We start from the raw sequence: 24,814 nt of genomic DNA, 5'->3' as shown, positions 1-24,814 counted from the left end.
ATGCTGCCGCAGGAGCGAGGAACAACATCGCACCTGTCTCTGCACCGGCATTATGGAAATGTCGGAGAATGCACCGATGATACGATAACGACGCTTTTGCGCTCGTTCATCGTATCATCTAGGATTTGCACACTACGACATCGCAAGTGAAGCCGGATGTGCGTCACTTTCGATTTGACCCCACCGACATCGCACCTGCGATGTCGTAGTGTGCAAAGCCGCCCTAACTGTTCGTGTGTAGTCAGATATGTTTTACGCACTTTGGATTGTCAGAGTAAACATACTTTTTTAAAGTCTGCTCCAGGTGTAACCGCTAGGTTTCTCCATATGTGTTCTCAGGAAGAGACCTGTAAGTCACGGGGGAACGAGGTGGGGAGAAGCAAGCCAGGGATGGCAGAGCACAACGTACGTACCTGGTTGCAATCACACAGCCAGCGTCTGTTTCATGCTGCACGTGGTTCAGGCAGAATAAATCTAATGACAGTTCCCTTTCAGGATAGCTGCTGGAATAATCTGAAGCCTTTTCTCTTTAGCCTCGTCACGATGCGACTGTAGGATAGCAAAGGACAGGGGATCCTATGCTGTCCCTCACGCTATGATTCCCTAAGCTACCCCTCTCCAGGGTTACTCCTAATGGTAGAGATGCCAGAATCTCGTGCCTGGCTATGCTCCTGACCAGAACTTTTTTTTTTTTTTAACTTCATTTATTAACAATTTCAAACATGGTACAACTGACATTTGCGATGTTAAAGTAGCTCATGGATAGTGATATTTGATCATAACAATGAACAGTCATATAAAGTCCATAATATCTTTTGCACTTAAAATAAAATAATGTTATTATCCATACTTCTTATCATTTGCATATATATACAATTTTATATTGAGCATAAGAACAGCTCTAACCATCAGCATGACCATATTTTAAAAGCAAAATTGAAAAAGAAAGAAAGAACAACAGCCACATTGCATTATTATACCTCAATATACCGTTGGACAGTGTTTCATATCCCAACATCTAGCGGGAACCACCATTATCCACATACTCTCCCTCAAACCTCCGCAAGTGTGTCTGGAGAAGAATTCCACAGACCCCAAATTTTGTTAAATTTTCCCGGGCACCCCCTATTATAATATACCAACCGCTCATAGACTATGGTTGCATTGACTAGTTTAACCCAGGACCGCACAGTTGGATTCGAATCTCCCATCCACCTCAGAGCTATTAATTTCCTAGCCAGAAACAATGCCTCTCTGAGGAATATTGTCATGTAATGATCCTAGGACTCTTCCTCCATTACCCCAAACAGGCATATCAAAGGGTCACACAAAACAGGAATCGACACAATCGATGTCAGCAGAGATGTCACTCCCCGCCAGTACGAAGATATATTGGGACAGCTCCAGATCATATGTATGAAATTTGCCCCTGAGAGATGACACCTCGGGCACTCCGATGTACGAGAACGGCCCATATTAAATAATCGAGTTGGAGTAAGGTATGCCTGGTGGACAATGTAGCATTGAATCAACTTAATATTAACCGAAGGGGATACCGCAATCGGAGATTCCAATATCTCTTCCCATTCCTCTCCTTGTAGAGAGGGAATTAGAGATTTCCATCTATCCTGGGCTGGCAAGGGGTCCGACTCCACCCCCACCGACAACAGGTAAGTATATATAGCTGAGATGAGGCCTCGAGGTCCTTGTGATTTTAGAATACCTATCATAGGAAGTGATGATATCAATTTCCTAACTCCAATTTTCTGTATGTGGGATTGAATCGCTGTGCGAATCTGCAGGTATCTAAAAAACTGTGATCTTGGAACATTATATTCAATCTGGACTTGTTCAAAGGACTTGAAGGTTGTGGTTCCCGGGACAAAAAGATCACCTAATGCATTGACGCTGTGAGTGGCCCAGAATTGCGCCGAGGGGTGATCTCTCAGAGTATGGAAGTGGCTACTCCCCAATAATGGGAGTGCCGCCACTACCCCTTCGAAGTGTACCACCCTCTTGGCTGGTCGCCAGACTAATCTTGCCAACCTGAGGAGGGGTAATTGCCGTGGTGTTCTCAGTCCATCTGATTCCAGAAAACCCACTAAACAATCAGTCCCAGACCAGAACTATTTTGATTCCCCCCTCCCACAAGGGAAGGAAGGAGCAGGAGTAAGATGGAAACACAGATAAAGGCAGACAGGGGAGGAAAAAAGCTTCAAACACACTGCAAACTGAATTGAACAACAGGGAGAGGCTGAGGAGAAAAGCAAGAGCAGGAATGTAGCAACAAAAAGAGAACAAAGGTTAATACCACAACCGCACGCAGCAACAGGGACTACAACCACCAGATAGTCTGGATTACAACACCTCACAAGACCAGCTTAGAGAAACCATACTTTGAATTAGTGATGTGTCGGTCGCGAACGATCCTACACAAAGATCCAACTCCCTGCTGCTTTACTGACAGGAACTGGCACACCAGTAAGAGCCACTAAATTCTCTTACTGGCTCTCACTGGGTGTAAAATGTGATTGTTTGGTGGGCAAAACCCCGCCCACTCAGCAGTTTAATTGGTCCTTTGCAAGTGGGTGGGGTTTTGTCCGTGGGTGGGTGGGGTTTTGAGCTATGTTAAAACATCTTAAATATGTGTTCACCTGGAGCGAAAACCTATTTAATAGGGATTCATGAACGATCCGAAAGAGCTGGTTCTTTTTTGTGAGCGGAGCTATGGGAACTGGATCACCAAAAAGAGCCGGACTGCCCATCACCAGCTGGCATAGAAGGAAGGATCTAGCTAGCATATATAGGAGGCGAGCAGTTGTGATTGGCTCACCAAGAACATGTGATAAAAGGAGACTAATAAGTGGGCCGGCAGAGTTTAACTTTTGTTAGCCTGCCTAGGAACTACCAATCTGTTGATCGAAGCCAGAGTCTGTAGTCTGAACAGATTCAGTAGTCTGAAAAAAATATGTGTGTGACAAGCCTAATCACTATCAAAGTCCATAGAATTTTACATAACACCCCAAATGTTTTTTGCTATGTTCTTCAATCTCAGGATAAAGACGCCAAAATCACTTTCCTACAGAAAGCAATAGATGTCGTCATTCTGGTCACCGGGGAGCCGCTTATGGTCAAGCCAGCTCGTATTGTGGCGGGACATGAACCAGACAAGACCAATGAGTTCCTACAAGCCATAGGAAAATGCTGCCTGAATAAAGTAAGTGTCAGACACCACCTGAGAACGCTGCTAATAGTGTGTTCAGCCTAAAAAAAAATATCACCTATTCCCCTGGTAGATATATCTGCTGGGACCCCACTGATTTGCCAGAAAAGGAGATTCATGCCCATGTCCTCCTCTGACCGCAGCCTGGAGGAGTTGATGTAGGGACCGGGCTTCACATGTGCCCTGTCACTGTGGGAGTGACAATGATTGTCATCTCTCTTCTATAGCCTTTGATTGGATTGTTGGGGTGCATGAGTTACACTGGTTGCTCCCTCTTTGCAACTGTGATTTGTTAGGTTTCCTTGAAAATATGCTGAATACAGGGAAAAATGAGTGCTCGGATCCACCCGGTGATCAGCCATTTTCTGTTATCTAATCCAGGAGCTAATGTTTTATTTCTTTGCAGCGCCCATAAAAGAAAAAATATGCATTGTATGACACCCATTAAAAAGAAGGCTGAATGGGCTGTCTACGCTATGAGTGGACATGGAGAGAGGATAGGCTTACTAGCCCTCTGATCTACGGCTAATGCATAGTTCTTAAATAACAATTTACATGTATCCGTCCCATTTACTATCAGCAGATTGATTGGCAGCATTATGCTGTAGTCACACCATGTACCTTACAGTCTTTTTCTTTTTAACCAGTTGTCCAGTGACGATGCCGTGAAGAGGATATTATCAGGAGAAAAAGTAGACCCCAAAGGCAAGCCCCCATCAAGTTCCAAATCTCAGGATAAAGAGAACAGGGAGGCAAAGGACGAAGAGAGGAGAAGTCACAAGGAGAAAGAAGTAAGCTACAGTCACTGATATCAATTTTTGTGCATGTTGGAAACCATTAAAGAGAATCTGTCCTCATGTTTTTGCCACCTAATCTGAGAGCAGAATGATGCAGGGGCAGAGATTCCAATTCCAGCAATTTATCACTTAGGCTGCTTTCACACTACGTTTTTTTTAACATGCGTCATGAAAGTTTTCTTTATCGTTCCTTTGGGAGACCCAGACCATGGGTGTTTAGCTTCTACCTCTGGAGGACACACAAAGTACTACACTTAAAAGTGTAGCTCCTCCCCCTGAGCTTATACACCCCCTGGTGAGCAGACCCAGCCAGTTTATCGCTTTGTGTTCAGGAGGCATACATCCACACATGCATTCTCATATGATTTTTTCCTTTTGGAACGAGATTGAAGAGTGGGGTCCACGTCTGGACCCCCGGCATGTCCCTTCTCACCCCACTGTGTCGGCGGTGTTGTAAGGTTGATTCTTAGGCTGGAGCCTTACATGCCGTGCTCCTTCACCATCCCTCCTGGGCTCTGGCTTGAAGTGGGAGCCAGCACGGTCTCCATGCTTGGCAGGAGACCGGTCTCCATCCGCAGCCCTTCAGGACCCTGCTGGAACGGAGCGCTCATCCCCAGGGACCTGGCCCTGCGTCTCAGAAGCTAAGTACCTGAGACGTTTATATTTTGGGGTCCCTGTACTTTATTGTTGGGGGAGAGTGTGCTTATTATGTTTACTGACATTTCCGGCGGGTTCTCTAGCTGTCGCCTGAGAACCGCGCCGATGATGCCTGCGTGTCGGCCGCGCTGCTCAAATTTAGGCCCCGGCTTCGCCGGAGGCCTAGTTTCTGTTTCACTGCCCTCGCATGTCACTCATACAGAGGGACAGGCTCGGCTCCTCCCGGCGGCCGTTCTGTACAGGGGAGGGACACTCCCCACTGCAGTGTGTGTCCCCTCCCCTGTAGGTCTCAATGGCCCTCCAGATCCCGCCCCTCAAGCAAGTCGCGCCCCCTCTCTTCGCTCCGGCGGCCATTTTTTCAGCGTTCTCTCTGCGATCAGTCATTGCAGCGCTGGTTTGCAGCATCCCTGCTGAGGTGCTGTGCTTGGGGGTCCGGGCTTCGGGATCTGGAGGGCACACAACACCGCTCCAGCGGTCTGGTAAGCCACAACCGGTCTCCGGTTGTGGACCTCTGTATATACTCTCTGGGGGTCATTCTCTGGCAGAGCCCCCACTCCAGCAGCATGTCTCACACGAGGAGCAAGGCCCCAAAGCTTTATGCTGTATGCGCTGCATGTAAGCTCCTGCTGCCTGAACCGAGCACCTATCCACATTGTGATGCCTGCTCTAACTTGGCGGTGCCACAGCCTGGGGTCTCACCCCCAGTGGTCTCTCAGGCTGCTCCTGCTCCTGTGGCTGAACCCCCGGCTTGGGTAGAATCCTTTTCTAGGTTTATCTCCCAGTCCTTTGCTGAGTCCATGGGACTTCTGTCCAGGACTCTGATGAATATGCATCAGCCCCCTTCACAGGGTGCCTCTGCTGCTAGGGGTCCCTCAGGACCGGAGCTCACAGAGGATTCATCATCAGGGCCCAGACCCCGTCCTCCTGAGAAGAGACGCAGGGTTCCCTCTCCCTCCTCCTCCCGTGGCTCTGATTCCAGAGCTGACTCGCAGGATGAGGAGGATGCCTTTACAGGGGGCTCGGAGGTTAACTCCATGTACCCCATTGATCTGTCCGAAAGTGACTCAGATCTTAGTGACTTGATTGCTTCTATTAATTCTGTACTGGATCTCAATCCGCCAGTATCAGAGGAGCAACCTTCTCTGGCAGAAAAGCACCAGTTTACCTTGCCTAAGAAAGCAAAGAGTGTGTTCTTTAACCACTCCAGTTTTCAGGCCGCTGTGACCAAACCCAGGGCCTGTCCTGACAAACGCTTCCCAAAGCGTGGTTCTGATGACCGTTTTCCCTTTCCACCTGAGGTGGTCAAGGAGTGGGCTCACTCCCCAAAGGTAGACCCTCCGGTGTCTAGGCTCGCAGCCCGGACCGTTGTGTCGGTGGCTGATGGCACTTCCCTTAAGGATTCCACTGACCGCCAGATTGACCTTCTGGCCAAATCCGTGTATGAAGCGACGGGGGCCGCGTTTTCTCCGACCTTTGCAGCAGTGTGGGCTTTCAAAGCCATCTCTGTTTCTCTAGAGGAGATGCATTCCCTCACCATGGAATCTATGCCCGAAATGGATGCCTTAACTTCCCAAGCTTCGGCCTTTTCATCCTATGCCATGTCTGCCATGCTGGAGGCTTCTCACCGCACTGCGGTGGCTTCGGCTAATTCCCTCGCTATCCGCAGAATCTTGTGGCTTCGAGAGTGGAAGGCAGATGCTTCTTCAAAGAAGTACCTTGCTGGGCTTCCTTTTGCTGGGTCCTGGCTGTTCGGAGAACAGCTGGATGAAATTATTAAGGAAGCAACTGGCGGGAAGAGTACTTCCATGCCACAAACCAAAGCCAGGAAACCTGCCCAGGGTAGGAATCAGTCGAGGTTTCGCTCCTTTCGTTTCTCCAACTGGTCGTCCTCTAAGCCCTCGGACTCGTCCGCTAACTCAGCCAAGGACCAGAAATCCAACTGGCGCCCAAAAGCGCGTCCACAGAAGTCCGCAGGAGCTGCTGCCACTAAGGCAGCCTCCTCGTGACTATCTGCCCGCTCCAGCAACGTCCTTAGTCGGTGGCAGGCTCTCCCACTTTGGCGACGCTTGGTTTCAACACGTCTCCGATCAGTGGGTGAGAGATATCATCTCCCACGGCTACAGGATAGAATTCTCTTCCAGTCCGGCAAACAGATTTTTTCTCTCAACTCCTCCCTGCTCCAAGGCCGCCGCCTTCTCACAGGCCGTGGCAGCCTTGCAGGCCAATGGAGTAATTGTACCGGTTCCCGCTCGGGAACGGTTCAGAGGTTTCTTCTCAAATCTCTTCCTAGTTCCCAAAAAGGACGGTAGCTTCCGGCCCATCCTGGATCTCAAGCTTCTCAACAAGCATGTTCAGGTGCGGCACTTTCGCATGGAGTCTCTGCGATCAGTCATTGCCTCTATGACCCAAGGGGATTTCCTGGCGTCCATCGACATCAGAGATGCCTATCTGCATGTGCCAATTGCAGTTTCACACCAGCGTTGGCTACGTTTTGCAATCGGAGAAGATCATTTCCAATTTGTGGCTCTCCCCTTCGGGTTGGCCACAGCCCCTCGGGTATTCACCAAGGTCATGGCAGCAGTGATTGCGGTTCTGCACCTGCAGGGGTTGGCAGTGATTCCTTACCTGGACGACCTTCTAGTCAAGGCTTCATCCAGCGCAGACTGTCAGCGGAGTGTCTCGCTCACTCTCGCCACTCTAGCCCAATTCGGGTGGCTGGTCAATCTTCCCAAATCCACCCTGACTCCGACCCAGAGTCTCGCGTACCTAGGGATGCAGTTCGAGACTTTGCCGGCACTTGTGAAGTTGCCCTTAGTCAAACAGCAGTCCCTCCAACTGGCGGTGCGCTCTCTGCTGAGGCCCCGCCGTTATACCCTCAGGCGTCTGATGCAGGTGCTGGGTCAAGTGGTGGCGTCAATGGAGGCTGTTCCCTTTGCCCTGTTCCATCTGCGTCCCCTGCAGCTGGATATTCTCCGCTGTTGGGACAAGCGGCCTTCCTCCTTACACAGGTTAGTGGCTCTGTCGCCACAAACCAGGAGCTCTCTTCAGTGGTGGCTTCGGCCTCTCTCCCTGTCCCAGGGACGCTCCTTCCTGGCCTCGTCCTGGGTGATTCTCACCACGGATGCCAGTCTATCCGGCTGGGGAGCGGTACATCTCCACCACAGAGCGCAGGGCACTTGGACTCCGTCCGAGTCAGCCCTTCCAAACAATGTGCTGGAAACCAGAGCCGTGCTTCTAGCTCTCCTAGCTTTTCACCACCTGTTGGCGGGCAGGCACATTCGAGTCCAGTCAGACAACGCGACAGCGGTTGCCTACATCAATCACCAAGGCGGGACACGCAGCCGCCTAGCAATGTTGGAGGTACAACGCATCCTTCAATGGGCGGAGGACTCCAAGTCCACCATATCTGCAGTCCACATCCCAGGCGTGGAAAACTGGGAGGCAGATTATCTCAGGCTTCAAACCGTGGACGGTGGCGAGTGGTCCCTGCACCCGGCAGTGTTCCAGTCAATCTGCCGCAAATGGGGCACCCCGGACGTGGACCTAATGGCATCCCGTCACAGCAACAAGGTTCCCGTTTACGTGGCTCGCTCCCACGACCCTTAGGCATTCGCCGCAGACGCACTGGTTCAGGACTGGTCCTAGTTTCGTCTGTCCTACATGTTTCCCCCTCTAGCTCTCTTGCCCAGAGTTCTGCGCAAGATCAGAATGGAGGGCTGTCGAGTCATCCTCATTGCACCGGACTGGCCCAGGCGAGCTTGGTATCCAGACCTGCTCCATCTGTCCGCAGAGATGCCGTGGCATCTCCCGGACCGTCCAGACCTACTCTCACAAGGTCCGTTTTTCCGCCTGAATTCTGCGGTCTCAAATTGACGGCGTGGCTCTTGAGTCCTGGCTCTTGACGGCTTCTGGTATTCCTCCTGAAGTCATCTCCACTATGACTCGGGCCCGTAAGTCTTCCTCCGCTAAGATCTATCACAGGAAAATTTTCCTGTCATGGTGTCGCTCTACTGACCATCCTCCTTGGCCATTCTTCTTGCCGACCCTTCTGTCTTTTCTACAGTCCGGTCTGCAGCTAGGACTGTCCCTCAACTCTCTCAAGGGACAAGTCTCAGCTCTGTCAGTACTGTTCCAGCGGCGTCTCGCTCGGCTGGCTCAGGTCCGCACCTTCATGCAGGGCGCGTCTCACATCATTCCGCCTTACCAGCGGCCCTTGGATCCCTGGGACCTTAATTTGGTACTCACGGTTTTGCAGAAACCCCCCTTTGAGCCTCTTAGGGAGGTCTCTTTGCATCGTCTTTCTCAGAAAGTGGCCTTTCTAGTTGCCATAACTTCCCTCAGGAGAGTCTCTGATTTGGCCGCGCTCTCTTCGGAGTCACCTTTTTTAGTGTTTCATCAAGAAAAGGTGGTTCTCCGTCCGACTCTGGACTTTCTTCCTAAGAAAGTCACGCATGTGACTGATGCAAAACAACTGAAGTGTGAACTTAGCCTTAACCAGGACATTACCCTACCTTCCTTTTGTCCGGCTCCTGTTCATCGCTTTGAAAAAGCGCTGCATACTCTGAATCTGGTGCGAGCGCTCCGGATCTATGTGTCTCGCACCGCTTCTATTAGGCGGTGCACTTCTCTTTTTGTGCTAACCACAGGTCGGCGCAAGGGTCTTTCTGCTTCTAAGCCGACCTTAGCCCGTTGGATCAGATCGACCATTTCGGACGCCTACCAGAGTTCTCAGGTGCCTCCCCCGCCGGGGATCAAGGCACATTTGACCAGAGCTGTTGGTGCCTCTTGGGCTTTCAGGCACCAGGCTACGGCTCAACAAGTCTGTCAGGCTGCCACTTGGACTAGCCTGCATACCTTTTCGAAGCACTACCAAGTGCATGCTCATGCTTCGGCAGATGCGAGCTTGGGCAGACGCATCCTTCAGGCGGCTGTCGCCCATTTGTGAAGTTAGGTTCTGCCTACTTCTTACTTTGTTCGGTTTATTTCCCACCCAGGGACTGCTTTGGAACGTCCCATGGTCTGGGTCTCCCATAGGAATGATAAAGAAAAAGAGAATTTTGTTTACTTCCCGTAAATTCTTTTTCTTATAGTTCCGTATTGGGAGACCCAGCACCCTCCCTGTTGCCTGTTGGCAGTTTCTTGTTCCGCGTGTTATCACCGGCTATTGTCGTGGACAGAGTTTCCGGTTGTTCCGGCTATTGCTCTGTTCTACTTGTGGGTGGCTATTCTCCTTCAGCTTTTGCACTAAACTGGCTGGGTCTGCTCACCAGGGGGTGAATAAGCTCAGGGGGAGGAGCTACACTTTTAAGTGTAGTGCTTTGTGTGTCCTCCAGAGGTAGAAGCTAAACACCCATGGTCTGGGTCTCCCATTACGGAACTATAAGAAAAAGAATTTACGGTAAGTAAACAAAATTCTCTTTTTTTTTTTTTTTTGCTGTAAAAGCGGATCCTGCTTTTACAAAGAAAAACGCATGCAAATGCATGTGTTATTTTGCAGGATCCTGTCACTGGATGTTTAGGGGCGGGCATTGGAGTCATGTGATCGGGAGTGAGGGGAACTGAACGTGATAGACTGGGAGCCGGCATCTGACAGCTGCGGAGGCTCGTAACCAAGGTAAACATCGGGTAACTAAGCGAAGTGCTTTGCTTGGTTACCCGAAATTTACCTTGGTTACGAGTGTTCACAGCTCTCAGGCGGGAGAGGGGGAGAGGGGGAGAGGGGGAGAGGGGGAGAGGGGGAGAGGGGGAGAGGGGGAGAGGGGGAGAGGGGGACATCCATCACGCGAGGCTGGTTTCTGGGCATGCTCAGTAGAGCGAGCAGGATCCTGTCTATCAGCATGCCAGCGTTCACATGCGTTTGCATGCAGTATAGTCAGGATCCAGCAATTTGCAGTATTTGGACGCAGCTCAAACGCTACAAGTAGCGTTTTTGAAAAAAGTAAAAAAACTGCAAGTCGCTGGATCCTTACTATAACGCACGCAAACGCATGTGAACGCATATTGACGCAAGTCCATTGCAAATGCATTGAAATGAAAATGCATTTGCACTGGATCTGTTTTTGCGTTAAAAAAACGTTCGGGACGCATGTTTAAAAAAACGTAGTGTGAAAGCAGCCTTACTGGGCTGCTTGCTGCAGTTTTAATAATCTTCTGATAAAATAGTGATTTTATCACTAGAGGACCAGTAAACCTGCGTCTATGTAGTCCAACCCTCCCCCCCAACACTAATTTGATAGCTTTCTGCCTATGCACAGTGTTCACAGAAATCTGCCAAACAGTGGGGTGGGCGGGGTTATATACTTTCCGTTCATAGCACGGGCAGAGGCTCTGCCATTGCCTGGGTTGGAGATGAGTAAAGTGAAGCAGTCCGGCTCAATGAACAGATTCTTCTTTATTGCTTGTGAAATCTTGTACATAGCAGATCAGGTATTTACAAAGAAAATGCTTTACTAGTTTATGCATCACCACATGTCTGGTGTGTAACCACCCTTAGTCGGATGCTGATACAAACTGACATTTACCTTAAATACAGTCTAGTATCAATAAAACCTCGGTTAACTAATTAATGTAACACCTGAATAGAAGCTCATATTAAATTATACACGCATTAAACACCCAGCTAAGGGAATTCCGTGAGGTTAAAAATGTAATGAAAACAGGAATAAAATTGCATTTAAACACCATGAATGCATTCACAATGCTGCTAAATCATGTGACTCTGCTTTTGATGGGTGGAGTTATACAGAGCTCAGCATTCAGAGAAATGCTAGATTTGCAGCAAATAAAAAAGGAATTGTATCAAAACTGCAGAAAGCAGCCCCTTAAGCGACCCATCTCTGAAATCAGGATCTCTGCCCCTAGATCATGCTGCTCTCAGATGCAGTAGAAAATCCTTGGTGACAGTCCTTATAACTTTGATACATTAATTTATAAAGAAATCAGTATTGAGCCTTAAAGGAAACCTGTCGGGTGCAATATACACCCAGAACCACGAGCAGTTCCGTCCCTGTATCTAGTAGCATAGATACAGAGATCTTTTAGAAAAAGAATTTCTAAAGATCGTTTCTTATATGCTAATGAGGTCAGGGACTAGTCGCAAGGGTGTTACTTACTTCTCTTGGCTAGTCGGCCCACATAGCATGTTAGCACGCAACTGTGGTATACTAACATGCTAATGAATGCACAATGACGCCGCACATATTACTCTTGATGGCGGCCAGTAAGTGACACATTGGTGGAATCAGGGTCTCTGCCCCTACATTATGCTGCTCTCAGATTAGGTTGCAAAAACCTGCTGACAGAGTCCCTTTTAATAATAATAATAATAATTTTATTCATTTATATAGCGCTATTAATTCCACAGCGCTTCACATACATTGGCAACACTGTCCCCATTGGGGCTCACAATCTAGAGTCCCTATCTGTATGTCTTTGGAATGTGGGGGGAAACCGGAGTACCCGGAGGAAACCCACGCAAACACGGGGAGAACATACAAACTCCTTGCAGATGGTTTTAATGACCTATTCATTGTTATGTTATGCATATGTTAGTCCTGAACAACCTTTTTAATCGTTATAGCATTTAAAGAGACCTATATGTCAGATAAACCACTTGCCATGTAAGGGTAATGATTAAAATGTCTTGTGTTACAATGTTTTTTCTTTTGCCCTCCTATTTTAGGACAAAAGAGAAACTGAAATCAGAGAAAGAAGTGGAAGCAGAGATAGGAAGGACAGGCAACAACTTAAAGATGAAGAAAAAAAAGAACGGGAAAGGCGGAAAGAAAGGGAGAGAAATGGAGAGATGGAGAGGGATGGCTTAAGAGAGGGAGAGAAAAATGAAAAAGAGAAGAGCAAAGCGCGTGAGTCCCGATCAGATCAAGATAAAGACAGAAGTAAAGAAAAGTCTGAGCGAGAAAAGGGCAAGGAAAGGGAGAGACGTAGCGAAGGGAGCCATGGAAAAGAGAAGGACAGAACGAGAGAGAAAGGAAGAGAGCGAGACAGAGACCAGGAACGAGGTCTGGTCAAAGAGAAGGGTTCAGATCATCGCAATCGTGACCGGGACAGCGATCACGGGGAGCGTAGTAGGGAACGGGAACAAGAAAAGACGCGAAACCGAGATAGGGAAAAAGAGCGCAAAAGAGAGCGAGACCCTGAGAGGGAAAGAAGAAAGGAACGTGGACGAGATGAAAAGCCACAAGATGATGAAATGACAGAACGCAAGGTAACTTTAGGAGATATTATTATTATTGGGGTGCTGGCACATAACTGCTGGTGGGTTGCAACAAGCTGATCCTCCCCGGCATACAGTAATGACTGATCAATGGCACTCGAAAGTATCCTTTTATTATCCTTTATTTGTTACCCTATGTCACATCTGTGTCACACACATCATTTTAAATTTCCACTGTAAACTAGAAAATCAATATTTAACAGAATATATATATTATATATATATATAATATAATATATATTTTTTGTTTGTTTGCTTGTTTATGACCACCAGGTTGTATTAGATTAACAGCAGTTCTTTCCTGGACTTGTTTTTTTTTTTTTCTGTGTCACTTTTGTAGTAGTAAATTCATTGGTTTTGTTTCCCTGCTCCAATGCTGGGGAGCAGCAGTTTTCTTTACTCCCCCCCCCCCCCCCCCCCCCTACCCCGCCCCAATCTCTGGTGCTAGAGAGCAAGTTCTGGCCATGTGTATTTGTATGCACTGCCAGCAACGTATTCATTACGTAGCAAATATCAGAGTCAGAAATTGATTAATTGGGGAGTGTGAAAGAAATTTGGTGAGTAATATCAATAGGTAACCCTTGTTTTCACTAGTACATAGTAGGTATGGCTGAATGCTGGGTATCAGCGACATGTACTTTTTTCATAGCAATTGTTCACTGTCTAAATATTTTCTTTATTTTATATGTAAAGGGGTTGTCTGCTGGTCTTTTGGCGCATATCTGCAGTCACACTGTTAGGGGTACTTTACACGTTGCGACATCGCTAGCATCGGCTAGCGATGTCGAGCGCGATAGCACCCGCCCCTATCGCACATTTGATATGTTGTGATTGCTGCCGTAGCGAACATTATCGCTACGGCAGCTTCACACGCACATACCTGCTCGGTGACGTCGCTGTGACTGCCGAACAATCCCTCCTTCAAGGGGGAGGTGCGGTCGGCGTCACCGTGACGTCACTAATCGGCCGGCCAATCGGGGCGGAGATGAGCGGGACATAACATCCCGCCCACCTTCTCCCTTCCGCATTACCGTCGGGACGCAGGTAAGGAGATGTTTGTCGCTCCTGCGGGTTTATACACAGCGATGTGTGGAGCTGCAGGAACGACAAGCAACATTGTACCTGCGGCCGACCCAACATTATGGAAATGACTGACGCTAAACAGATCACCGATTTTTGACGCTTTTGCGATCGTTTATCGTCGCACCTAGGATTTACACATTGCGATGTCGCTACCGGCGCCAGATGTGCATCACTAACGACGTGACCCTGACGATATTTCAGAAGCGATGTCGCAACGTGTAAAGCCCCCCTTAGACGCTCCTGATTCATGAGTTGAATGTCTCTTTATGAATCTGGAGCATCTGACAAGTGACATGCACCTCTGTGCACCATGCCAAAGATCGTATTTCAACATAGTTGTAGAAAAAGACATGCACATGTGCGCACATCCAAAAATCAAAAGTTGATCTAATGGCGCTAGACAAAAATGTATGTAAAGTGAAAGCTGCACACCAAATTCAGAGAAATATGAACAAGCATAACTGCTTTATAATACATATGGAATGAAAAATACAATTAGTCATATGAAAAATTGAAATGTGACCTTGCATAACTGCTGAGGATTATTTTGAAAAAAAAAAAAGAGAGGTTTAGCTAATGTATTGATCCAATTTATTACTGCCCCATAACCACTACACGGTAATCTCTTATATCTATTAAACATAAATAAGAGATTACCGTGAAGTGGTTTGGGGCAGTAATGAATTGATCAATACATTAGCTAAATATCTCTTTTTTTTTTTTTTTTTCAAATAATCCTCAGCAGTTCTGCAATGTCACATTTCAATTTTTTTTTATCGTTCCTATGGGAGACCCAGACATTGGGTGTATAGCTTCTGCCTCCGGAGGACACACAAAGTACTACACTAAAAAGTGTAGCTCCTCCCTCTGAGCCTATACACCCCCTGGAGAACGAGATCTAGCCAGTTCATTGCTTTGTGTTCAGGAGGCATACATCCACACATGCATTCTCATCTGATTTTTCATTTTTGGAAAGAGTTTGAAGAAAAGCGGGTCCAAGCCTGGACTCCCGGCATGTCCCTTCTCACCCCACTGTGTCGGCGGTGCTGTTAAGGTTGATTCCAAGGCTGGAGCCTTACATGCCGCGCTCCTTCACCATCCCTCGGGCTCTGGCTTGAAGTGGGAGCCAGCACGGTTCTCCATGCTTTGCAGGAGACCGGTCTCCATCCGCAGCCCTTCAGGATCCTGCTGGACTGAGCACTCATCCCCAGGGACTTGGAACCCTGCGTCTCAGCAAGCTAAGTACCTGAGACGTTTATATTCGGGGGGTCCCTGTACTTTATTATGGTGGGAGAGTGTGCTGTGTAACTTTTCTGACATTTCCGGCCGGTTCTCTGGCTGTCTCCTGAGAACCGCGCCGATGGTGCCTGCGCGCCGGCCGCATCGCTCAAATTTAGGCCCCGGCTTCGCCGGAGGCCTACTTTCGATTTCACTGCCCTCGCATGTCAATCATGCAGAGGGACAGTGCGGCTCCGCCCAGCGGCCGTTCGGCACAGGGGAGGGACACTCCTCTCTGAGTACATGTCCCCTCCCCTGTAAGTCTCCTTGGCCCTCCAGATCCCGCTCTCAGAGCAGGTCCCGCCCCCTCTCCTCGCTCCGGCGCCATTTTATCAGCGTTTTTCTCTGCGATCAGCGCTGGCTGCAGCATCCCTGCTAAGCTGCTTGGGGGTCCGGGCTGTGGGATCTGGAGGGCACACAAACGGTCTGGTAAGCCACAACCTCAGGTTGTGGACCTTCTTATATACTCTCTGGGGGTCATTCTGGCTCCGAGCCCCCACTCCAGCAGCATGTCTCACACGAGGAGCAAGGCTGCAAGGCTGTACTCAGTATGCACTGCATGTAAGCTCGTGCTGCCTGAACCGAGCACATATCCACATTGTGATGCCTGCTCTAACCTGACAATGCCTCAGCCTGGAATCGCACCCACAGTGGTCCCTCCGGCTGCTCCGGCTCCGGTGGCTGAACCCCCGGCTTGGGTAGAATCCTTCTCTAGGTCAATCTCCCAGTCTTTTGCCGACTCCATGGGACAGCTGTCCCAGACTTTGCTGAACATGCATCAGCCCCCTTCTCAGGGCGCCTCTGCTGCTAGGGCTCGCTCAGCGGAGCTCACAGAGGATTCTTCATCTGGTCCCAGGCCCCGTCCTCCTAAGAGGAGACGTAGGGCTCCCTCCCCTTCCTCATCTCGCGGCTCTGGTTCTGAAGCTGACTCGCCGGACGGGGAGGATGCCTTTACAGGGGGCTCGGAGGCTACCTCCATGTGCCCCATTGATCTGTCCGAAGGTGACTCAGATGTTAGTGATTTGATTGCATCCATTAATTCTGTACTGGACCTCAATCCGCCAGTATCAGAGGAGCAACCCTCTCTGGCAGAAAAGCACCAGTTTACCTTGCCTAAGAGGACAAGGAGTGTGTCCTTTAACCACTCCAGTTTTCAGGCCGCTGTGACCAAGCCTAGGGCCTGTCCTGACAAACGCTTCCCAAAGCGTGGTTCTGATGACCGTTTTCCTTTTCCACCTGAGGTGGTCAAGGAGTGGGCTCATTCACCAAAGGTAGATCCCCCGGTGTCTAGACTCTCAGCCCGGACCGTTGTATCAGTGGCTGATGGCACCTCTCTTAAGGATTCCACTGACCGCCAGGTTGACCTTCTGGCCAAATCTGTATATGAGGCAGCAGGGGCCTCGTTCTCCCCATCTTTTGCAGCAGTGTGGGCTCTCAAAGCCATCTCTGCTTCTCTAGAGGAGATGCATTCCCTCGCCAGGGAATCTATGCCCGAAATGGTTGCCTTGACTTCCCAAGCTTCAGCTTTTTCATCCTATGCCATGTCTGCCATGCTGGAGGCTTCTCACCGCACTGCGGTGGCTTCGGCTAATTCCCTCGCTATCCGCTGGATCTTGTGGCTTCGAGAGTGGAAGGCAGATGCTTCTTCAAAGAAGTACCTTGCTGGACTCCCTTTTGCTGGGTCCAGGCTGTTCGGTGAACAACTGGATGAAATTATTAAGGAAGCTACTGGCGGGAAGAGTACTTCCATGCCACAAACCAAAACCAGGAAACCTGTCCAGGGTAGGAACCAGTCGAGGTTTCGTTCCTTTCGTTCCTCCAACTGGTCGTCCTCTAAGCCCTCGGCCTCGTCCACTAACTCAGCCAAGGACCAAAAATCCAACTGGCGCACAAAGGCGCGTCCACAGAAGACCGCAGGAGCTGCTGCCACTAAGGCAGCCTCCTCTTGACTATCTGTCCGCGCCAGCAACGTCCTTAGTCGGTGGCAGGCTCTCCCACTTTGGCGACGCTTGGTTTCAACACGTCTCCGATCAGTGGGTGCGGGATGTCATCTCCCACGGCTACAGGATAGAATTCTCTTCCAGCCCGCCAAACAGATTTTTTTCTGTCAACTCCCTCCTGTTCCAAGGCCGCCGCCTTCGCTCAGGCCGTGGCATCTTTGCAGGCCAACGGAGTAATTGTACCGGTTCCCGCCCGGGAACGGTTCAGAGGTTTCTACTCAAATCTCTTCCTAGTCCCCAAAAAGGACGGTTCCTTCCGGCCCATCCTGGATCTCAAGCTTCTCAACAAGCATGTTCAGGTGCGGCATTTTCGCATGGAATCTCTGCGGTCAGTCATTGCCTCAATGACCCAAGGGGATTTCCTGGCATCCATCGACATCAGAGATGCCTATCTGCATGTGCCAATTGCAGTTTCTCACCAGCGTTGGCTACGTTTTGCAATCGGAGAGGAACATTTCCAATTCGTGGCTCTCCCCTTCGGGTTAGCCACGGCCCCTCGGGTATTCACCAAGGTCATGGCAGCAGTGATTGCGGTTCTGCACCTCCAGGGGTTGGCAGTGATTCCTTACCTGGACGACCTTCTAGTCAAGGCTTCATCCAGCGCAGACTGTCAGCGGAGTGTCTCGCTCACTCTCGCCACTCTAGCCCAATTCGGGTGGCTGGTCAATCTTCCCAAATCAACTCCGACCCAGGGGCTCACGTACCTAGGGATGCAGTTCGAGACTCTGCCGGAACTTGTGAAGTTGCCCTTGATCAAACAGCAGTCCCTCCAGTTAGCGGTGCGCTCTCTGCTGAGACCCCGCCGTTATTCCATCAGGCACCTGATGCAGGTGCTGGGTCAGATGGTGGCGTCAATGGAGGCTGTTCCCTTTGCCCAGTTCCATCTGCGTCCTCTGCAGCTGGACATTCTCCGCTGTTGGGACAAGCGGACTTCCTCCTTGCACAGGTTAGTGGCTCTGTCGCCACAGACCAGGGGCTCCCTTCAGTGGTGGCTTCGGCCCCTCTCTCTGTCTCAGGGACGCTCCGTCCTGGGTGATCCTCACCTACGTGGCTCGCTCCCACGATCCTCAGGCCTTCGCAGCGGACGCTCTGGTTCAGGACTGGTCCCAGTTTCGTCTGTCCTACGTGTTTCCCCCTCTAGCTCTCTTGCCCAGAGTCCTGCGCAAGATCAGAATGGAGGGCCGTCGGGTCATACTCATTGCTCCGGACTGGCCCAGGCGAGCTTGGTATCCAGACCTGCTCCATCTATCCGTAGAGGTGCCGTGGCATCTCCCGGACCGTCCAGACCTTCTCTCACAAGGTCCGTTTTTCCGCCAGAATTCTGCGGCTCTCAGATTGACGGCGTGGCTCTTGAGTCCTGGATCTTGACGGCTTCTGGTATTCTTCCTGAAGTCATTTCCACTATGACTCGGGCCCGGAAGTCTTCCTCGGCCAAGATCTATCACAGGACTTGGAAAATTTTCCTGTCCTGGTGTCGCTCTTCCGGCCATCCTCCTTGGCCTTTTTCCTTGCCGACCCTTCTGTCCTTTCTACAGTCCGGTCTGCAGCTGGGACTGTCCCTCAACTCTCTCAAGGGACAAGTCTCGGCTCTGTCAGTGCTGTTCCAGCGGCGTATCGCCCGGCTGGCTCAGATCCGCACCTTCATGCAGGACGCGTCTCACATCATTCCGCCTTACCGGCGGCCCTTGGATCCCTGGGACCTCAATTTGGTCCTCACGGCCTTGCAAAAACCCACCTCTGAGCCTCTTAGGGAGGTTTCCTTGTTTCGTCTTTCACAGAAAGTAGTCTTTCTAGTGGCCATAACTTCCCTCAGGAGAGTCTCTGATTTGTCTGCGCTCTCTTCGGAGTCACCTTTTTTGATTTTCCATCAAGACAAGGTGGTTCTCCGTCCGACTCCGGACTTTCTCCCTAAGGTGGTTTCTTCTTTCCACCTTAACCAAGCCATTACCCTGCCTTCCTTTTGTCCAGCTCCTGTTCATCGCTTTGAAAAAGCATTGCATACTCTGGATCTGGTGCGGGCGCTCCGGATCTATGTGTCTCGCACCGCTGCTCTTAGGCGGTGCACCTCTCTTTTTGTGCTAACCACAGGTCGGCGTAAGGGCCTCTCTGCTTCTAAGCCGACCTTAGCCCGTTGGATTAGGTCGACCATTTCCGATGCCTACCAGGGTTCTCGGGTGCCTCCCCCGCCAGGGATCAAGGCACACTCGACCAGAGCTGTCAGTGCCTCTTGGGCTTTCAGGCACCAGGCTACGGCTCAGCAAGTCTGTCAGGCTGCCACTTGGACTAGCCTGCATACCTTTTCAAAGCACTACCAAGTGCATGCTCATGCTTCGGCAGATGCGAGCTTGGGCAGACGCATCCTTCAGGCGGCTGTCGCCCATTTGTGAAGTTAGGTTCTGCCTACAGTTTTTCTGTTTACTCCCACCCATGGACTGCTTTGAGACGTCCCAATGTCTGGGTCTCCCATAGGAACGATAAAGAAAAAGAGAATTTTGTTTACTTCCCGTAAAATCTTTTTCTTATAGTTCCGTATTGGGAGACCCAGCACCCTCCCTGTTGCCTGTTGGCAGTTTCTTGTTCCGCGTGTTATCACCGGCTGTTGTCGTGGACAGAGTCTCCGGTTGTTCCGGTTCTTGCTCTGTTTTTACTTGTGGGTGGCTATTCTCCTTCAGCTTTTGCACTAAACTGGCTAGATCTCGTTCTCCAGGGGGTGTATAGGCTCAGAGGGAGGAGCTACACTTTTTAGTGTAGGAAGAAGTCATTCATTATGCCAAGGTGTCTACATGCCTCAAACCAAGAAAGTAGTCAAAATGCACAAGTGTGCAGGTAAAAAAATTTTTTTACTTTTAATGAACACACAATGGTACAATACAAAAGGCATGGATGTAGATAAATAAATTACAAAGACATAGAGGGTGATTAAAATCCCGACACGTGTTTCGTGTGAGGACTGCTTCAGGGGACGGTGGACAACAGGACAATGTGTAAGTCTAATATACCTGCCGTACTGAAGCGGGATTGGTAACACCTGTCGCAGCTCGAGGGGGCGGAGAGGCGCCGCGTCGGCATGAGCGGCTACTCAGGCGTCATCTGGGTAGAGGGAAATCCCTTATTGACGTCAGGAACCCAGAGAACGCCGGAAAGAGAGCCGCGCACACCGCGCATGCGCAGTCCCGCAACCAGGAAGTGCGATCCCAAAACCCATCTTAAGTACTGGCAACAGTAAGGGCAGAAAGAAAGCAGATAAATCTCCTGGGAAGGAACGTCCTGTATAGCGATAACTCAAAGAAAGTATATCGAATATGCCATAACAGGTAAATATAGCTAAGCAGGTTTAGTAAAAGCGAAAGCAGACGAATTATATTTAGGCTGCTTATTGTAAACAGTGTACCGAACTTAAGCATACATAAACATATCATGGACGAGAAATACATGTGATGAATATACATAACGTCCCAACCAGGTACATAAGTAAACATATCTGCTCAGGTCATATTGTAGAACGAAGCATTAACTGCGATAATAATCCAGAGTAGTTTCAATAAGACACTCCATTTTCTGCAGCTCATATAGATATTCAATATTCTGATACTGTAACTCCAGAAGGGGTGGCATGAAAAACATCCGGCAGGCATATTAGAAAAACAGGCTGTGAAAAAGGTAAAAAACACAAAAAGTGGAGTTAAAATTTGTTAAAAAGACTCAACAGAACATGAACAGCACATGGGAATTGCAACCAACCAGCAACAAACATTAATACTGCCCGCAACGGAGGAGACGTGGTGGTCTAAAGAAATGACACAAACGTTTGTCTTTCATTCAATCCGTCAGGTACCACGGACCCAAGCAGAAAGATCCACCGGCACTCTGCCCTTGCCAACATCTTGTGTATATCCCCGCCCCTCAATCCAAGGTGCACCTGGTCGATTCCCCTCACTTTAAAACTTGAGGGGTCCGACCGGTGGTGAACCCTAAAGTGGCGGGGAATAGACTTAAGAGTGTCAACATCCTCAAGTTTGACTTGTTTTGCGGCAATTATATCCCTCACATGTTCCCTAGTGCGGACTTTGAGTTCACGGCTAGTTAGCCCGACATATATTAAATTGCAGCCGCACGTGGCATAATAAATTACGCCAGTGCTGTTGCAAGAGATGTAATGACGAATATCAAATGTCCTAGCACCACTAGAGGATGTGAAGGATGTTGCCCGAATGATATTGCCGTGGCGGCACGCGATGCAAGATCCACAGGGGAACGAACCAACCAAGGGTCGCCCTGCGAAGGGTAGTTTATTAGGTCTTAAATAGTGACTGTGGACCAGCATATCGCGTAAACTCCGGCCACGACGAGCCGTCATGAGAGGACGGTCAGGCAGAGTGTTCTTCAACATAGGCTCAGTTTGTAAAATAGGCCAGTGTTTAGAAAGGATACCTCTGATGTGTTCCCACTGGCGGTTGAATGACGACACAAAACGGATCTTAGGTTCAGTGCAGCGTGTCGTATTGGGATTAAATCTCAAAAGAAGCTGGTTTCGAGGAACAGACCTTGCGCGTTTATATGCCTTCTTTATAGATCTTGTACTGTAGCCTCTCGCCCTAAACCTATCACGCATCTCATTGGCCCGGTCCTCAAATACCCCTGTCTCAGAGCAAATCCGTTTAAGACGGATAAATTGGCCTGTGGGGATGGCATTGATGGTAAATTTCGGATGGCCGGAAGATGCGTGAAGAAGGGCGTTAACAGAGGAAGGCTTACGGTAAATATCAGTAGACACAAGGCGCTGGTCAGTAAGAGATATATTAATATCCAAAAAGTCCACCTGATTGGGGTCAGCATGGAAAGTAAGATAGATGTTAAAGGAGTTGGAGTTCAAGTGACGCACAAAGCCCTCAAGCTCCGAGGTGGTTCCCCCCCAGATGACAAATATGTCATCAATAAAGCGGAGCCAGCACTGCGCATGGGAGCTAGCCGGCACGCCACCGCCGAAAACCTCTCTCTCCCAGTACCCCAGGAAGAGGTTTGCGTACGATGGCGCGCAAGCCGCCCCCATCGCAGGTTTTCGGCGGTGGCGTGCCGGCTAGCTCCCATGCGCAGTGCTGGCTCCGCTTTATTGATGACATATTTGTCATCTGGGGGGGAACCACCTCGGAGCTTGAGGGCTTTGTGCGTCACTTGAACTCCAACTCCTTTAACATCTATCTTACTTTCCATGCTGACCCCAATCAGGTGGACTTTTTGGATATTAATATATCTCTTACTGACCAGCGCCTTGTGTCTACTGATATTTACCGTAAGCCTTCCTCTGTTAACGCCCTTCTTCACGCATCTTCCGGCCATCCGAAATTTACCATCAATGCCATCCCCACAGGCCAATTTATCCGTCTTAAACGGATTTGCTCTGAGACAGGGGTATTTGAGGACCGGGCCAATGAGATGCGTGATAGGTTTAGGGCGAGAGGCTACAGTACAAGATCTATAAAGAAGGCATATAAACGCGCAAGGTCTGTTCCTCGAAACCAGCTTCTTTTGAGATTTAATCCCAATACGACACGCTGCACTGAACCTAAGATCCGTTTTGTGTCGTCATTCAACCGCCAGTGGGAACACATCAGAGGTATCCTTTCTAAACACTGGCCTATTTTACAAACTGAGCCTATGTTGAAGAACACTCTGCCTGATCGTCCTCTCATGACGGCTCGTCGTGGCCGGAGTTTACGCGATATGCTGGTCCACAGTCACTATTTAAGACCTAATAAACTACCCTTCGCAGGGCGACCCTTGGTTGGTTCGTTCCCCTGTGGATCTTGCATCGCGTGCCGCCACGGCAATATCATTCGGGCAACATCCTTCACATCCTCTAGTGGTGCTAGGACATTTGATATTCGTCATTACATCTCTTGCAACAGCACTGGCGTAATTTATTATGCCACGTGCGGCTGCAATTTAATATATGTCGGGCTAACTAGCCGTGAACTCAAAGTCCGCACTAGGGAACATGTGAGGGATATAATTGCCGCAAAACAAGTCAAACTTGAGGATGTTGACACTCTTAAGTCTATTCCCCGCCACTTTAGGGTTCACCACCGGTCGGACCCCTCAAGTTTTAAAGTGAGGGGAATCGACCAGGTGCCCCTTGGATTGAGGGGCGGGGATATACACAAGATGTTGGCAAGGGCAGAGTGCCGGTGGATCTTTCTGCTTGGGTCCGTGGTACCTGACGGATTGAATGAAAGACAAACGTTTGTGTCATTTCTTTAGACCACCACGTCTCCTCCGTTGCGGGCAGTATTAATGTTTGTTGCTGGTTGGTTGCAATTCCCATGTGCTGTTCATGTTCTGTTGAGTCTTTTTAACAAATTTTAACTCCACTTTTTGTGTTTTTTACCTTTTTCACAGCCTGTTTTTCTAATATGCCTGCCGGATGTTTTTCATGCCACCCCTTCTGGAGTTACAGTATCAGAATATTGAATATCTATATGAGCTGCAGAAAATGGAGTGTCTTATTGAAACTACTCTGGATTATTATCGCAGTTAATGCTTCGTTCTACAATATGACCTGAGCAGATATGTTTACTTATGTACCTGGTTGGGACGTTATGTATATTCATCACATGTATTTCTCGTCCATGATATGTTTATGTATGCTTAAGTTCGGTACACTGTTTACAATAAGCAGCCTAAATATAATTCGTCTGCTTTCGCTTTTACTAAACCTGCTTAGCTATATTTACCTGTTATGGCATATTCGATATACTTTCTTTGAGTTATCGCTATACAGGACGTTCCTTCCCAGGAGATTTATCTGCTTTCTTTCTGCCCTTACTGTTGCCAGTACTTAAGATGGGTTTTGGGATCGCACTTCCTGGTTGCGGGACTGCGCATGCGCGGTGTGCGCGGCTCTCTTTCCGGCGTTCTCTGGGTTCCTGACGTCAATAAGGGATTTCCCTCTACCCAGATGACGCCTGAGTAGCCGCTCATGCCGACGCGGCGCCTCTCCGCCCCCTCGAGCTGCGACAGGTGTTACCAATCCCGCTTCAGTACGGCAGGTATATTAGACTTACACATTGTCCTGTTGTCCACCGTCCCCTGAAGCAGTCCTCACACGAAACACGTGTCGGGATTTTAATCACCCTCTATGTCTTTGTAATTTATTTATCTACATCCATGCCTTTTGTATTGTACCATTGTGTGTTCATTAAAAGTAAAAAAATTTTTTTACCTGCACACTTGTGCATTTTGACTACTTTCTTGGTTTGAGGCATGTAGACACCTTGGCATAATGAATGACTTCTTCCTCCCCTGTATTCAATTGTGCCTTCAGAAGTCTTTGCCTATTACTGCTGTTAAAATCCAGCTACACTGTTCTACGGTTTTCATACTTTTTAGTGTAGTACTTTGTGTGTCCTCCGGAGGCAGAAGCTATACACCCAATGTCTGGGTCTCCCAATTCGGAACTATAAGAAAAAGAATTTCTTTATCGTTCCTATGGGAGACCCAGACATTGGGTGTATAGCTTCTGCCTCCGGAGGACACACAAAGTACT

At 49.2% G+C, this 24,814-nt stretch overlaps 1 protein-coding gene across 4 annotated transcripts in view; it reads left to right on the top strand.

Annotated features, from left to right (window-relative positions):
* The window catches only part of TRAF3IP1 (TRAF3 interacting protein 1), a 121,610-nt gene that overhangs the window by 20,461 nt on the left and 76,335 nt on the right, over positions 1–24,814 (top strand). For all 4 annotated transcript variants that reach the window (XM_075317461.1, XM_075317459.1, XM_075317460.1 and 1 more), the window contains exons 3-5: positions 3,056–3,217; positions 3,871–4,014; positions 12,359–12,901. In XM_075317461.1, coding sequence (XP_075173576.1) covers positions 3,056–3,217; positions 3,871–4,014; positions 12,359–12,901 — 849 coding nt within the window. The remainder of the gene's footprint in view (positions 1–3,055; positions 3,218–3,870; positions 4,015–12,358; positions 12,902–24,814) is intronic.

This window comes from Anomaloglossus baeobatrachus, chromosome 7, assembly GCF_048569485.1.
Source record: "Anomaloglossus baeobatrachus isolate aAnoBae1 chromosome 7, aAnoBae1.hap1, whole genome shotgun sequence".
Classification (NCBI taxonomy): Eukaryota; Metazoa; Chordata; class Amphibia; order Anura; family Aromobatidae; genus Anomaloglossus; species Anomaloglossus baeobatrachus.
The sequence above is the reverse complement of the archived record's forward strand: the minus strand, read 5'-3'. Positions and strand labels throughout refer to the sequence as shown.